The sequence below is a fragment of the Rhagoletis pomonella genome, unplaced genomic scaffold (genome assembly GCF_013731165.1).
Source record: "Rhagoletis pomonella isolate Grant_MI unplaced genomic scaffold, Rhpom_1.0 Rhpom_scaffold_00711, whole genome shotgun sequence".
Lineage (NCBI taxonomy): Eukaryota > Metazoa > Arthropoda > Insecta > Diptera > Tephritidae > Rhagoletis > Rhagoletis pomonella.
In genome coordinates this window covers 49722-63864 of record NW_023459265.1, presented here as the reverse complement: position 1 = coordinate 63864, position 14143 = coordinate 49722, and the positions used below count along the sequence as shown (strand labels likewise).

The following is a 14143-nucleotide window of genomic DNA, read 5'->3' as shown; positions in this document are numbered from 1 at the left end:
TTGGTTAATATTAAAGTCGTAAAGCAAGTTATAACTAATCGAGTAAAGTGTAAAGTGAAGGGGAATACAAAAATGTATTGGTGAAGTGGCTGCTTTAAGGATAATAGGAGTGATAAATGTACGCTAATTTCCGAATTTTACAAAAAAGGGCATATTTCAAACCCAATTTGTAAATAAATTAGTGACCAAAATTTATAAAAGTGAGTGTTTACATAATGCGTGGACCCTTGACTACAATTGTGTGGAATTTTTTTTGGATCGGGCGACCCCTTTGGACGGAATATCCCGAAACAGTTGTGAGCGCTTCTAAACCCCACCCATTTTAAATTTTTGTATGGTTATTCCACCTATTATTTACCTTCTCATACGTCGCCAGTATATTATTTTTCACCTCTCCAATTAAAGCGCTCATTGGCACCCTGGGCCATTGCGAATCATTCAAAGTTGTTTTATATCCAGCACATCTTAAAGTGAGTTTTGCCATATACTTCCATGTTTCCACCTTAATCTTGATATCTATAAAGGAACCTCCTGTGGTATTTGCACACAATGCAATAACAACTATGAAATAATATATGATTATTTCTAAAGTTTAAGCAATTCTACTAGATGAATATTGGTTCTTTTCTCACAAGGGATAAAAGCACAGTAATCCATTGAACTGATTTCTTCTCGGCTCTCCAAGCAGTACCACATCAATTTCAGCGAAGAAATATGTACAGAACTAATTATTTCTATTAGTGGCTTCCAATCTATATTTGAGAAACTGTAATGAATACATTTAAATTAGGCAATGTCGTATCATCACATAAATACTAACTTGTTTTTTAAAATAGTGCAACATCTTCGGGATGTGTCCAATACAAACTTCAGAAAACAACATATCCCAATGAAATGCAAACTTTTCTCATCTTTTTGGACTCGCTCTAAAAAAGTATTCGAAGCTTTCAGCCAGGAAGTCAACTTACTTAGTGCCCCATCAATTTCATGCTCGGTGTTTACCTCCACAAAATTGGACTAAAATATAACAATTACCTATTCGAAATATACAAAGATTTTTTTAACACCCACAATATTTTCAAAATTCTTTTGGCAGCAGAGTGTTAACCGCCTCCAATCTTCTTCGCAGAAGTTTTCGAAACTGTAAACAATCCTTAATTTGCTTATCCACAAACTAAGTATTTCACCGGCAGTCACCTGCCCGTGTTCCACTGCGTAAGCACATATACCGAACACTCGTTCCTTCGAAATTTTCTTTGATATAAATGCAGTATCAGTATTTGTGAGCCATGCTAAATTTATAATTGTATTTTCGACGTTTTCCATCATTAAATCGGAAGCTTAAATTAAATTCACAAATAGCGGGCTAAACAATAGAGATTCCTCAAAACAATTGAAAATTAAATGATATCGATACCAAATACTTCTTGTTACCGACCTTAAAAAAGGAGGAGGTTATCAGTTCGTCTGAGTAGCGGGGTTCCCACCAAACTAAATAATCGGTAACTTTAAATTCGGTAATTTTTCTAAATATGTGTTTAAATATAAATATAATCTCAAGGTCCCCCGATTTTAGAGTTACCATTGGAACCGTTTTAAAGCTGGAGACCCAACCTCTTCAAAAATACCCACCTCTTGGGGCGGAAGTCTTTTTATTTTTTAAATACTTAGGCTATCTGCACACTTGTCGTCTAATCATAGTTGCGTTATCGTCTCGCCCTGAACTTTTGGGCCGAGCACATGCATTTCAAAGGAGATCCGCACACTTGTCGTTATCGGCAAATCGTAGAAGATGCAGAAACGGATAAATACGGCCTGTTTGCTAATCGTTGTGTACGCATCGTTTGTTTAGATTTTATGGGGAAAAATTAGTGAAAAAGTTAATATTTGCATTAAAATTGCATACAAAATAGTGTCTTTGGCATAAAATCTGTCGAAATTATTCGAAAGTGGATAATTGCAATAAAATTCAATAAATGTGGGCGTTTTAACTATAAAACGTGACGCAATTATAAAAAGGCTCTGTGTGCATGCACAAAACACATTTCGGGAGAAGAAAAGAAGAGATATTACTGAAAAATTATGTCTAGAATTGTTGCAGCAAAGTCCATATTTTAAAAATTGCAGGTTTTGTAAATATTTCGCAAAAATATCAACCAGAAAAACAGAAAATATTTTCTCCAAATCAATTTTTAGACGCCAAATGAATTGAAATATCACGACCGAGTGTGCGAAAGTAACTAAGGCTTTCTGCACATTGGTCGTCCAATCATAGTTACTTCATCGTTGCAATAATGATGCAACGATTACATGACGACGACGGTTTGGCACACTCGGTCGTGATATTTCAATTCATTTGGCGTCTAACAATTCACTTGGGGCAGGTATTTTCTGTTTTTCTGGTTGATATTTTTACGAAATATTTACAAAAACCTGCAATTTTTAAAATATAGACTGCGCTGCACCAATTCTAGGCATCATTTTTCAGTAATATGTCTTCTTTTCCTGAAATGTGTTTTGTGCATGCACACATAGACTTTTTACAATTTCGTCATATTTTATAGTTAACACGCTCACATTTATTGAATTTTAATGCAATTATCCACTTTTTAATAATTTCCACACATTTTATGCAGGAAATACTAATTTGTATACAACTTTAGTGCAAATATTAACTTCATCACTAATTTTTCCCCACAAAATGTAAAGAAACAATACGTGCACAACGATAAGCAAACGACAGGGCCGTAGTTATCCGTTTGTTCATCTTCTACGATTTGCCGATATCTAGCCGATGACAAGTGTGCAGATCTCCTTTGAAATTCATGTGCTCGGCTCAAAATTCAGGGCGAGACGATAACGCAACTATTACCATGTTATTACCGACATCGAAAACATGTTTTCGTTGCTAAAACTGGTTTTCGACCTAAAATTTGAGTTTTCGTCCATGTAAAATCTGTCAAACGAAAACAAGTTTTCGCTGAAAACCACTTGAAAACTCACGTTCCACTCATTCCAATCGGTGTCTGTACTAGTTTTTTTTTCGATTATTTATCGAAGTGGAAGTCATATTTTATCATCTTTAATACGCCATTTCGGATTTATTGTTAATTGGCTGACCAAAATAAAATAAGCATGGAAGTAAAAGTTTGTTAATTAAAAGAAATTGAAGGAAAAGTATTTTGGTTTTGTATTTGTGCAGCAAAACTGTAAACTAAGGATGTAAGAAATGTCAACGAAAATACCAACAGTCGGTGTGAACAGCCTTCAACCCACAATCCCAAAACTCGTTTTCAAAGTGTTTTCGTTGCCGGTGAGAACATTGTATATGAGTGGACGACAAGTGTGCAGATAGCCTTAGTATTCAAATTGTTTTACTTGCATTTTATGATTTAAATTTATTTCGCATTCGCATTTGTACTACAGAAGGTGGAGGTTGTATTTGTCTAAGTATTTCTTGTGCCTATTGTGAGTGTGAAGTGTGTGTCAATTGTTAAGTGTAAAAGTTGGATGTTCTATTGTAAAGACTAGGTATTAAACCCCTAAAAAAAAAAACCAAAAAACTAAAAAAAAAAAAAAAAAAAAAAAGAAACTTGTGCTAGTGCTTGATCCAGACGTTCTTACTAAGGTGAGTGCTACAGTTCTTTGTGATTGGCGGCAGCCAAAATGGACAGCGACGCCTCGGCGTCAGAGAAGGGGGAGCCAAACCAGGAGCTGGACACCAATCCAGCGTCAGACTGGTTTGAGGTAGGTAGAAACAGAAAACAAGCTGCAAGGAAAAGACAGATGAATAAAACTACAAAGGGGGGTCTTCCAATAGCTGAGTCAGAAACAGACGACGACTGTACCAAACGGACGGACACAGCAAGTACTACCAAAAAATCTAAGACAGACCAAGCTAACGGCACTTGCATCCCGTTACAAGGAATGTTAGTGAAGAGAGGAACATACGCAAAAACGACGACAAAAAACTTAACGGGCACTGCGGACATGAACAGCGAAAACAAGGAGAAAGAAACTTACAAACACTCTGACTGCGAACAAACACGTGCGACAGAAAGCAAAGGTGCGAACAACAGGGAAAAAGAAAAAGAACACATGGACAGTGTGTGCTATACAAAAAGGCACAGGGGAGATTATTGCGTTCTGGTGGACACCTCAAAATCCAACACGATAAACAACGAAAAAATGCGCAATGGCCTATTCCTTTGGGATATTATAAGACATTTTAATATTGAGGGGATTAAAAACATAAAAGCCATAGGTAGATCACTCTACAAAATTTTTTTTGAAAATTTTGAAGCTGCAAACAAGTGCGTTAGCAATCCCGACTTAATTAAAAATCAAATGAGACCCTTTATACCAAGAAGCTTGGTAGAAACAACTGGTGTTGCTAGACAAATACCTCTTAACTTCACTGAGGAAGAAATAAAAGAAAATATCATTTCAGATATTCCTGTTACAGCTATCTCAAGAATTACCAGAAGAGATCCCAATGACAAAGAGAAGTTCATTCCAACTCTCTCTGTGAAAATAAGTTTTGAAGGCAACGAACTACCAGAAACCATAGACATTTTTTGCGTAAAAATCAAAATGGTTCACTACATTCCTAGAGTTAGGCATTGTTACAACTGCGGCAGACTAGGGCACACAAAAATGGCCTGCAGAGCAGCCAACAGATGCATTATCTGTGGCAAGGCAGAGGGCTGTAGTAGTAAATGCAATGAAACCACAAATTCGTGCATACTATGCGGAGGGGATAATCACAATTCACTCGAGAGCAGGAAATGTTCTAAATGGGCCAGAGAAAAACAGGTGGTCGAAATTATGACAATAAAAAAAGTATCTAAGTCTGAGGCGATTGGGATGTACAATTTAAACAATAATAACCGTTTCTCAGCTCTAGAAAACTATGAGGGAAATTTTCCACAGTTAGAAGCAAAAAGTACAGCAAGGATCAACAATGATGAAACAGTAAATAGAAAACTCACTACATATAAATACAATTATGTAGTTAGAAATCATCAAACCCACACAACAGCTACACCTAACCATTCCAAAATCTTGCCGAAAGCTACAACCAAAACACAACCCGTCTATGAAATGCCGAATTGGTCTAAGGTCACAGAGATTGAAAAGCTTGTAAATCTCCTTATACAAAGGTACGACATTGACGTTAATGACCCCTTGGTTAACCTAATTCGCAATATAGGCGCAGTACACATTGAAGACAAAACTCCAAGTAACAAAGATGACAAGTCCAATAAAAATATTACAATATAACGTACAAAGCCTTAAAAGTAATAAAAACTATGTAGACTTCTTTAACACTAGTAATAACATTGATATAGTCTGCCTTCAGGAAATTTTTTCGCATGACAACCATACAACTCAACACAATTTAATGAACTTCAACTTACTCAGAAAGACTAGAATCGATGGATATGGTGGCGTAGGAATCGGATTTAAAAAAGGTATAAAATTTACGAAAATCAAATTTGTTTCAAATTACGACATTCTAATAGCCAAGACGATTAATCTTATTAATAATTTAACTATTTGCAATATTTATTTTCCTCCCAACCTTGACAGTTTAAATTTTACTAACGAACTGAACCGTGTAGTACTTTTTCTTAACAATCATGAAAACGTTATTATAGCAGGAGACCTCAACGCTAGGCATCAAGTGTGGGGAGACAGAATATGCAACACCAAAGGAAAAATAGTTGTTGACGAAATCAGGAACACCAATCTCCAGTGCATCAACAGTGGAGCAATCACTCACCGCACCGGTAACAGTGCAGGAACGGCAATTGACATAACTCTGACCAACATTAACAGCAGTTACACAAAATGGCACTGTCAACAAGTCCATTTGGGAGGCAGTAAGCATTTCCCCATCATCGTTGAGGTCACTAATAGCAGCAAAAAGCCCAACTATTTCATCCCCAAGGAACGACTCGCCCAGGAACTTGCTCAGTTAAAATTCTCTGACTTAGAAAATATCACGACAGAAATAGACAGCGTTAGGAACAGGATTAAAATTGACTTGAACACATCCAGGCGTACCCCTAAAAACTGGTGGAGTGATGACCTCAAAAAACTGTACAGATTACATGTCGCTAAACGCAAAAAAGCTAATCATACTAACAATGTTGAAGACATGGAAGGGCCAATTATAGCAACTAGTGACTGGAAAGAAGCGGTGTAGGCGGCAAAGAAAGCGAGCTACAACAGTAAAATTTAGGAGATAAACACTTGCCCCAACTCGACACAGACGTGGAAATTCATAAGAAATGTCAAAGGCAATAAGCGCGCGTCTCACAATTGGGCAGCTGAAGATGACCGAAACTACTTAGAACTGATAAGGAATCAAGCTCAACAAGCCAGCAACCCTTGTAATGTCATCACTCCAACCACCGCTGCATCAGTAAATGCCAACAACAGCGTTGACTTTTCATACAGCAGATTCGAAAATTTATTAGCAAGAAAAAAATCTACTGCTGGGGGTTTCGACAGAATTACGTTTAATACATTAAAGCAATTGTCCACTGAGTCCAAACAGTCGTTATTAGACGCCCTAAAAGAACATTTCTACAGCAACAGGGTCCTAGACGCATGGAGACAAATAAAGGTAATTCCAATACCGAAAGCAAACAAAAACACTGAGGACATAAATAACTTTAGACCCATTTCACTCATATCTGTCGTAGTAAAGAGCATTAATATGATGGTGAAAGAATCGCTGAACGAGTTCCTGGAGACAAGCAATAGACTTCCCAAGAAGAGCTACGTCTATCGAAAAATGAGATCAGCAACAATGTGCATTAACGAAATGCTACACCTTATAGCAGAAAGAAAGAAATGTAGGGAATATGCTATGATTTGTTTCTTAGATATGTCGGACGCCTATAATAGAGTAGATCTTGTTACACTTCATAATATTCTTCTACAATGCAACATTGACCCAACAATTGCAAACTGGATTAACAACTACTTTTCTAAAAGACATCTGACCCTAGGTAATCACACTGTTGAGGTAAACTCTGGCCTACCTCAAGGTAGCTGCCTTTCCCCAACGCTATTCAATATTTATACAGCCCAACTGCACGAAATTAATAACTCTCAGACTCAACTATTTCAGTTTGCCGACGATCTTGCGTTAATATCCACTGGCACAAACAGATTCTCTGCAGCTCAAAATTTACAAAACAAAATAGAAGAATTACAGGCAAAATGCGACAGCTTAAATCTCAAATTTAATCTGAACAAAACAAAATTCATGTATATGTCTGCAAACAATAAACAAACCTTTAGTGTATCCATCAACGGCCTAAACATTGAACAAGTCCATCACTTCAAATGGCTGGGAAGAACAATTAGCGCGAACTCAACCATTAAGGTACACATTAGTGAAATTAAAAAAGCAACAACTTCAGGTAAAAACCTTATTTCTAAATTAACATCTACCAAGTCAGGTATTTCACCTAAAACTTCTATAAATCTTTTTAAAGCGTTTGTACGATCCAAAGCAGAATATGCCAACACCAGTTACGCCAATGCCCCTAAAGGGTATAACAAGCAGCTACAAACCAATGTAAATGAAACGTTGAGGAGATGCCTCGGAGTTCCTCCAAACACTCCAACACTCATGAGATACGCGCTGGCTTGTGAACTTCCACCTCTTCCCAGAGCTGTATGGCTTACGGCCAAGGAACTTGTCAAACAGTGGTTGATCAATCCTGAACTTAGAATACAGATCCAGAACAGACCTCCCATAAATTCCAGCTACAGCATAACGTACGAAAAATTTAAAGCAATTATCAACACCATAGATACAAATGTAGCTTTCAAAAGACACCATAACCTCACCTGCTACGAATCTGAATTGGCCCAGTCCAAAAAGAACGTTACCCCTACACAACTCAGAGCTATCTACAACCAAAAAATTAACACGCTAAAAGAGGAAGGTTTCAAAGTGTATGCCACTGATGCATCGGTGTCAGATAACAAAATTGGCTGTGCAGTCTATGTGGTAACGGCTAACGTCTCATACCTGTTCAATATAGATGGAAACTTCACATCAACTTACGGTGAGCTAGTAGCACTTTCTCAAGCAATCACGATAGCCATTAATAATGATAGTAAAAAAGTAGCAATCTTTACAGACAGTCAGAGTGCAATTAAGGCCCTAAAAAGCCGCACCACACACAATTTCCTAGTAGCTGAAATCCATAACAAACTTTATCACTCCCAAATAGAAAACATTGCAATAGTCTGGACACCTAGCCATGTGGGTATAACCATAAATGAAAAAGCGGATATAGCAGCAAAAACAGCAGTTGACCATGGTAAATCTTTACCCCCAAAACTCACACCTTGTGAAGCACTGAGAAGGATTAGCAAAATGTTGTGGACTGAAGCCAAACAAGAATTTACCAACAAACTTCCAAACTGGGACCCGGACATAGTAGAATTTTGCACGCCCAAAGAAAAACAGCCATGGTTTAAAAACAAAAATGTAGACTTAGAAGCATACGACATAAAACTTTTTAACAGAATAGCTACTGGACACACGTACGGTAGCACTTATTTAACCAAATTTCAGCATTACAGATCAGACAATTGCAGCGCATGCAACATAAAAGAAACTCCTGAACACCTCATATTTGATTGTATCAAATATAACAACTTACGTAATGATAATTCTCTTTTCCGAAACTACCAAAATTTCAAACAGATTCTTCTTTCAAAACTGCCTGCCACATACAAACAACTGGCCGACTTTCTACATAGAAGTGGGCTGGATAAAGCACTATAAAAAAAAACAAAAACAAACAAGGTATTGAATGAAAAAAAAAAAAAACAACATAAGAATTTTAGAAAAAATAAAAAAATTTAACTTAGAAAGTATTAAAATATACAAAACTATTGTATGTTTTATACAAATGAGATAAAATATACTCAACTGATTAGTTTCACTACTAGTTATATATCAACTTATAACATTCGTTTAAACAAATGTACTCAATCTGTCATTCTATGTTTGTGTTTTCAGTCTTGGTGTATTGTCTTATGTAGTCTTGTGTTGTTCTTAAATGTCATAAAATAAGAATGAGGAAAGCAGCTGTTACGCTAACATCAGCCAGAAAGAAGCAACATCAAGGAGTCGTATAATAAAACACTCTTCAACGCGGAATTTCAACAAAACACGTCGATACAAGATAAATGGAAGCAACATTGTCCAGCAGTTTAGCCGAAAGATTACAACTAACCAAACAATCGTTCGCAGATAGACTGGTGTTATGCTAAAGGAAGCTGTAATCCACAGCGTTTGGGACAAATAGCATTTCGACTTAGAAAAGAAACACTAACGTATTCAAATGGTATAAGACAACGATAACCACTGAATACATCACGTTTTAATAACCGGCTATTTAAGGTGTATAAACCTAGCCATAAATGGAACGTTCGATTTGTTCCTAAAGCCCCAAAAAAAAAAAAAAAAAAAATTTATTTCAGGAACGGGTCCCCGTGGTTGCCAGCCATAGATTTTTGGCTATAAGTTAAGAATCCGAACATTGCAAAAACTAAAAAAAAAAAAATTGGTAACAGCGTTGATAGAGGTTTTTGAGACAAATACAACAGTATACTTTTTTTGGGGCAGAAACAACGAAACAACAACTAAGGCAGTTATTAAAGGTCAAAACTCAAATGTAGCGCTTTTTCAAATCGATATATCTCGAAAACCGTCGCACGGATTCGCTTCACTTTTCATTTGTTTACAATTTGTAGAAAATGGATTTTGATTTGAGTTGGGAAGATGATAGTGATTCGGAATACGAAGAGGCACACCAGCAAATCAATTTCATTTGAACCGAAATTAATTCTACTCTTATTTTCTGACATTATTATTAATATCCAAATTTTGCTTGCTTTGTAAGTAAACACACTCAGCTCACCCACGGAAATAAACAACAAGTAATTAAATATTTTATAACATGCACTAGCAAAGTGACCTTTTCATTTGTTTACAATTTGGTTGTCAAGCACACTACAGCTGTCCGTTTGAAAAATGGTAAGTTCGAACTCATACGGGATCACAACTAATATTTAATACTTCCGAATACTTCCATTTACTGTCTTTGTTGCTACTCCATCATTTAAATATACTTTTTAAAAACTCTCAATTTTTCACAATTATTTTATTTCGATCTTCACAGTATTTATTTGCACTGTTGGAAAATAAAAGTAGAACTTAAGACGCCAATATTCTCGACTTAAGGTGAACTTAAGTTGCACTTAAGTTTTTGTTGAAAAAGTGGTTGATGAAATGCAAAATCTAAGGCTATCTGCTCACTTGTCGTCCAATCATAGTCTCGCCCTGAAATTTGGGCTGAGCACATACATTTCAAAGGAGACCTGCATGAACCAAAAATACAAGATCACGCCTTCTTCTTAGTAGCCCGTTATAATCGCATTTAGGAAAAAGTTGGGCGACTTTAACATTAGCCGTTTGTTTACATTTGTTCGTTGTTTACAATTTGGTGGTGGCTTTTTACTGCAATTTTCTTAATTTCCGCTTGTGACAACGTGTGTACACGTAAGGTAAGGAATAATTTAACGACATGATTTATAGAAGAATTTGCATAATAAAAATGATTATTCATGCGTTCAACAGTTACGCGGGAGACCTGCACACTTGTCGTTACCGGCTAGTTATCGGCAAATCGTAGAAGATGCAGAAACGGATAAGTACGGCACTGTCGTTTGCTAATCGTTGTGCACGCATTGTTTGTTTACATTTTATGGGGAAAAATTTGTGAAAAAGTTAATATTTGCTTTAAAATTGCATAAAAATTAGTGTCTTTGGCATAAAATCTGTCAAAATTATTAAAAAGTGGATAATTGCAATAAAATTCAATAAAGGTGAGCGTTTTAACTATGAAACATGACGAAATTGTAAAAAGTCTCTGTGTGCATGCACAAAATACATTTAAGGAAAAGAAAAGAAGACATATTACTGAAAACTTATGTCTAGAATTGTTGCAGCACAGTCCATATTTTAAAAATTGCAGGTTTTTGTAAATATTTCGCGAAAATATCAACCAGAAATACCTGCTCCAAGTAAATTTTTAGACGCCAAATGAATTGAAATATCACGACTGAGTGTGTGAAAATGTAATCGTCATGTAATCGCGGCATCATGATTGTGACGATGAAGTAACTATGATTGGACGACCAATGTGCAGAAAGCCTAATGCAGCGTTTTTGCTGCATTTAAAATGCAACATTTAGCACTTTCGAACATATGTTTTCGAAGAGCGTTCATGCTATCGCAGTCACAGTATACCAGTAGAAAAGGTTTTTTTGTTGTGGCTGTTAATTTGGTCCCCATAAAGGACTTGAGGGTTGCCAGCAACTGTTTTGCCGCATTCAGGGTGCTGTGCAGCAAAATAATGTGGTGAAAAATTTTAACATCGGATAACTGGCGAGAGAAATATTGTTGTGCGCTTTATAAGTAAATATCACCGTAATAAAATGTTTTATACTTCAATACAACTAATTAGCGCTATTTTTGCAATTCGAAATGATCTTAAACATATTTGTAGTTAAATATGTACTTTATGAGTTAAATGCAAACTATCTTATATGTAAAAATATATTCCGATTTACTTCAAATAAATGATGTAAAATGTTTTATATATGGATCTAGTTTTAATAATAATATCTAGTACTTTCATCTACATTGCTTTTATTGTAAGTTTTCACGATTAGTTGCAGTTCTCTTCAATTGTCTCTGGCCGACTATACATGCTAAAGGTAAATAATTTCACAATTTCTACCCTATTAAACGTTTTTATTTTACTAAAATGTGATCAATTACTTAAGAATATATAATTTCCGATCAAACTATAACACTGAATGCTTGAGAAACAATTATTTAATTCAAATGATCAATAGTGAACGCAATCGGAGCGAATTTCGGAACACTGAGCGAATTATGCATATTATCAGTAAATTATTTCTAACTTTCTACCCTATTAAAAGTTTATATTTTAATAAAATGTGTTCAAACTATAGTACTGAATGCTTGAGAGACAATTATTTAAATCAAATGATCAATAGTGAACGCACTCGGGGCGAATTTTGGAACACGGAGCGAATTATGCATATTAACACTAAATAATTTCTAACTTTCTACCGTATTATACGTCTATGTTTCAATCTAATATGATTAATTACTGAATAATATATAAACTCCGATCAAACTTCACTACTGAATGCCTGACAAACAATATTTGAATCAAAAGATCAATAGTGAACGCACTCGGAGCGAATTTTGGAACACGATATAAAATATTGATGTTAAGACTAAGTAATTTCTCATAATCTTATATTTTAATATAATATAATTCATTAATGAAGAATATATCAACTCCGATCAAACTATAGTATTAATTGTTACAAACTATTTGAATCAAATGATCAACAGATAGCGCGCTCGGAGCGAATTTTGGAACACTTCATAAAATATTTACAGAGGAAGTACATTATTTGGTAGAGATCAAAATGTATTTAACAAAGTGTGATTGAATTTGACATTGCTCTCAGAAGAACCATCCTATAAAGTCAAATTGAAAAAAGATTGTATGAATTTTAATCGTTTGTTTATATTTTTTTACATAATAGTATCTTAAAAGAGAGCCGCATTGAGTTGTCAATAACACCTTGGGCCGTATGCATAAAAACTAAGCAATTACTTTTTCTCAGATTTTCATACCTTTCACTTAAATTTATTTGAAAAGGTCTGAAATTTTAAGAAAAAGCATTTGCTTAGGTTTTATGCATACGGCCCCTTGTTTAATACACCCATGATACAAATATTTAAAGGTAAAACCGCTTGCACAATTCGTCGGCCATCATTTACTTTTTGAAGTTTGTCTATTTTATAAAATTGAAATTTTGAGAGCAACTCAAATGCCAAATAAAGGTAAAACAAATAGATGAAAATATTGAAATTTTCATTTACTTGACACTGATAATGAGAATGTATTTGTGAGATTGGAAATTTGAAAACATTTTTGTAATGTTACCAAACTTTCAACGGTTTTACCTTCAGATTTTTGTATCATGAATACACCTTAGTCGAGATATCACGAACAAGTTTTCCTTTATTAATTTTTACTTAAAATCCTTAAATATGTATTTTGATTTTTTTCTGTAGAATACGTATTAATTTTTTTTTTTTTTCCGATTTAAAAAAAGGGAGGACGGTCGGATCTACGTAACCAGAACGACCTGAATGCGCATTGAAATCGGTTGTATTTTTTGCTAAAAATTATTTGTTATTATTGAGATACAGTTTCGCTACTGTTAAGAGATTTCTCGACATACTCTTTCAAATTACTGTTATTTATTATTTTTCTTATTAGTCATTTATATGTTTAGGACTTACTGTGGGTGCTTTAAGAATTCATTTTGTAAATATGTATGTACATATAAAAAACAAATGCGATATTTTATTTTAAATTATGAATTTTATTCGTGCAATTTTTTATGTTTAATAGTTTTGAGGACATTGAGGTTGGTTGGGTTGATTCTTTTATTGCATGCCTTAAACTTTTTTACTTTAAGTTATAATGTTGAAGATATGCCTTCTTGCTTTGTCAAGCACTTTAGCTAGGTGCGAGAAATTTAGCATATGCGCGTAAGAGCATAGAGTAGGTATACGGCTGTGCTGCCGCGATTCTCCAACATCTTGTCATCTACGAAAAAGCGATCACTGAATCTGAACAGCTATGAGCGTGTGTATTCAAAGCAAGTGCTGCGTTCGTAGCTATTCGACCTTAATAGCATTTTCGTAGATTTCACGAAAAATCGGACTACGATGGATTCTATGATAGCCTTGATTAGTTCGTGCGATTATGACTTATGGATCGATTATGGATGGGAACGGAACCTCAGTTGGGTTGCCGATGGACAGCGCCACTGAAATGAAAATGTTTTTTATTATGAATAGCAATAATTAAGTTTCATAAAGTTCAAGGTGGTACAATTTAAAAAAAAGTTGAAAAAAGAAATAAAGTATCTCAATCAAAAATTCCCGGCAGCCACAAAAACGCACTTAGTTGCCAGCTTT

The 14143-nt window shown here is 35.1% G+C and overlaps 2 protein-coding genes across 3 annotated transcripts; one reads left to right on the top strand and one right to left on the bottom strand.

Moving 5' to 3' along the window:
- Positions 1 to 358: 358 nt before the first annotated feature.
- Positions 359 to 1571, bottom strand: LOC118751439 (the record flags this gene model as incomplete). Its single annotated transcript, XM_036486265.1, is given in 4 exon segments — positions 359 to 561; positions 633 to 766; positions 821 to 1017; positions 1072 to 1571. Coding segments are annotated over 4 exon segments (792 nt in total), but the record flags the coding sequence as incomplete, so codon positions are not given.
- A 3580-nt stretch (positions 1572 to 5151) lies between these two features.
- Positions 5152 to 6219, top strand: LOC118751442. Of its 2 annotated transcripts, XM_036486271.1 has the most exons (3): positions 5155 to 5300; positions 5352 to 5474; positions 5625 to 6219. In XM_036486271.1, exons 1-3 carry the CDS (start codon positions 5252 to 5254, stop codon positions 6209 to 6211), a joined length of 759 nt encoding a protein of 252 aa, XP_036342164.1. In that variant the 5' UTR covers positions 5155 to 5251; the 3' UTR covers positions 6212 to 6219. The 2 variants fall into 2 exon arrangements, with proteins under 2 accessions (XP_036342163.1, XP_036342164.1); XM_036486270.1 differs by having other exon boundaries at positions 5152 to 5474; positions 5661 to 6219.
- Positions 6220 to 14143: the final 7924 nt, after the last annotated feature.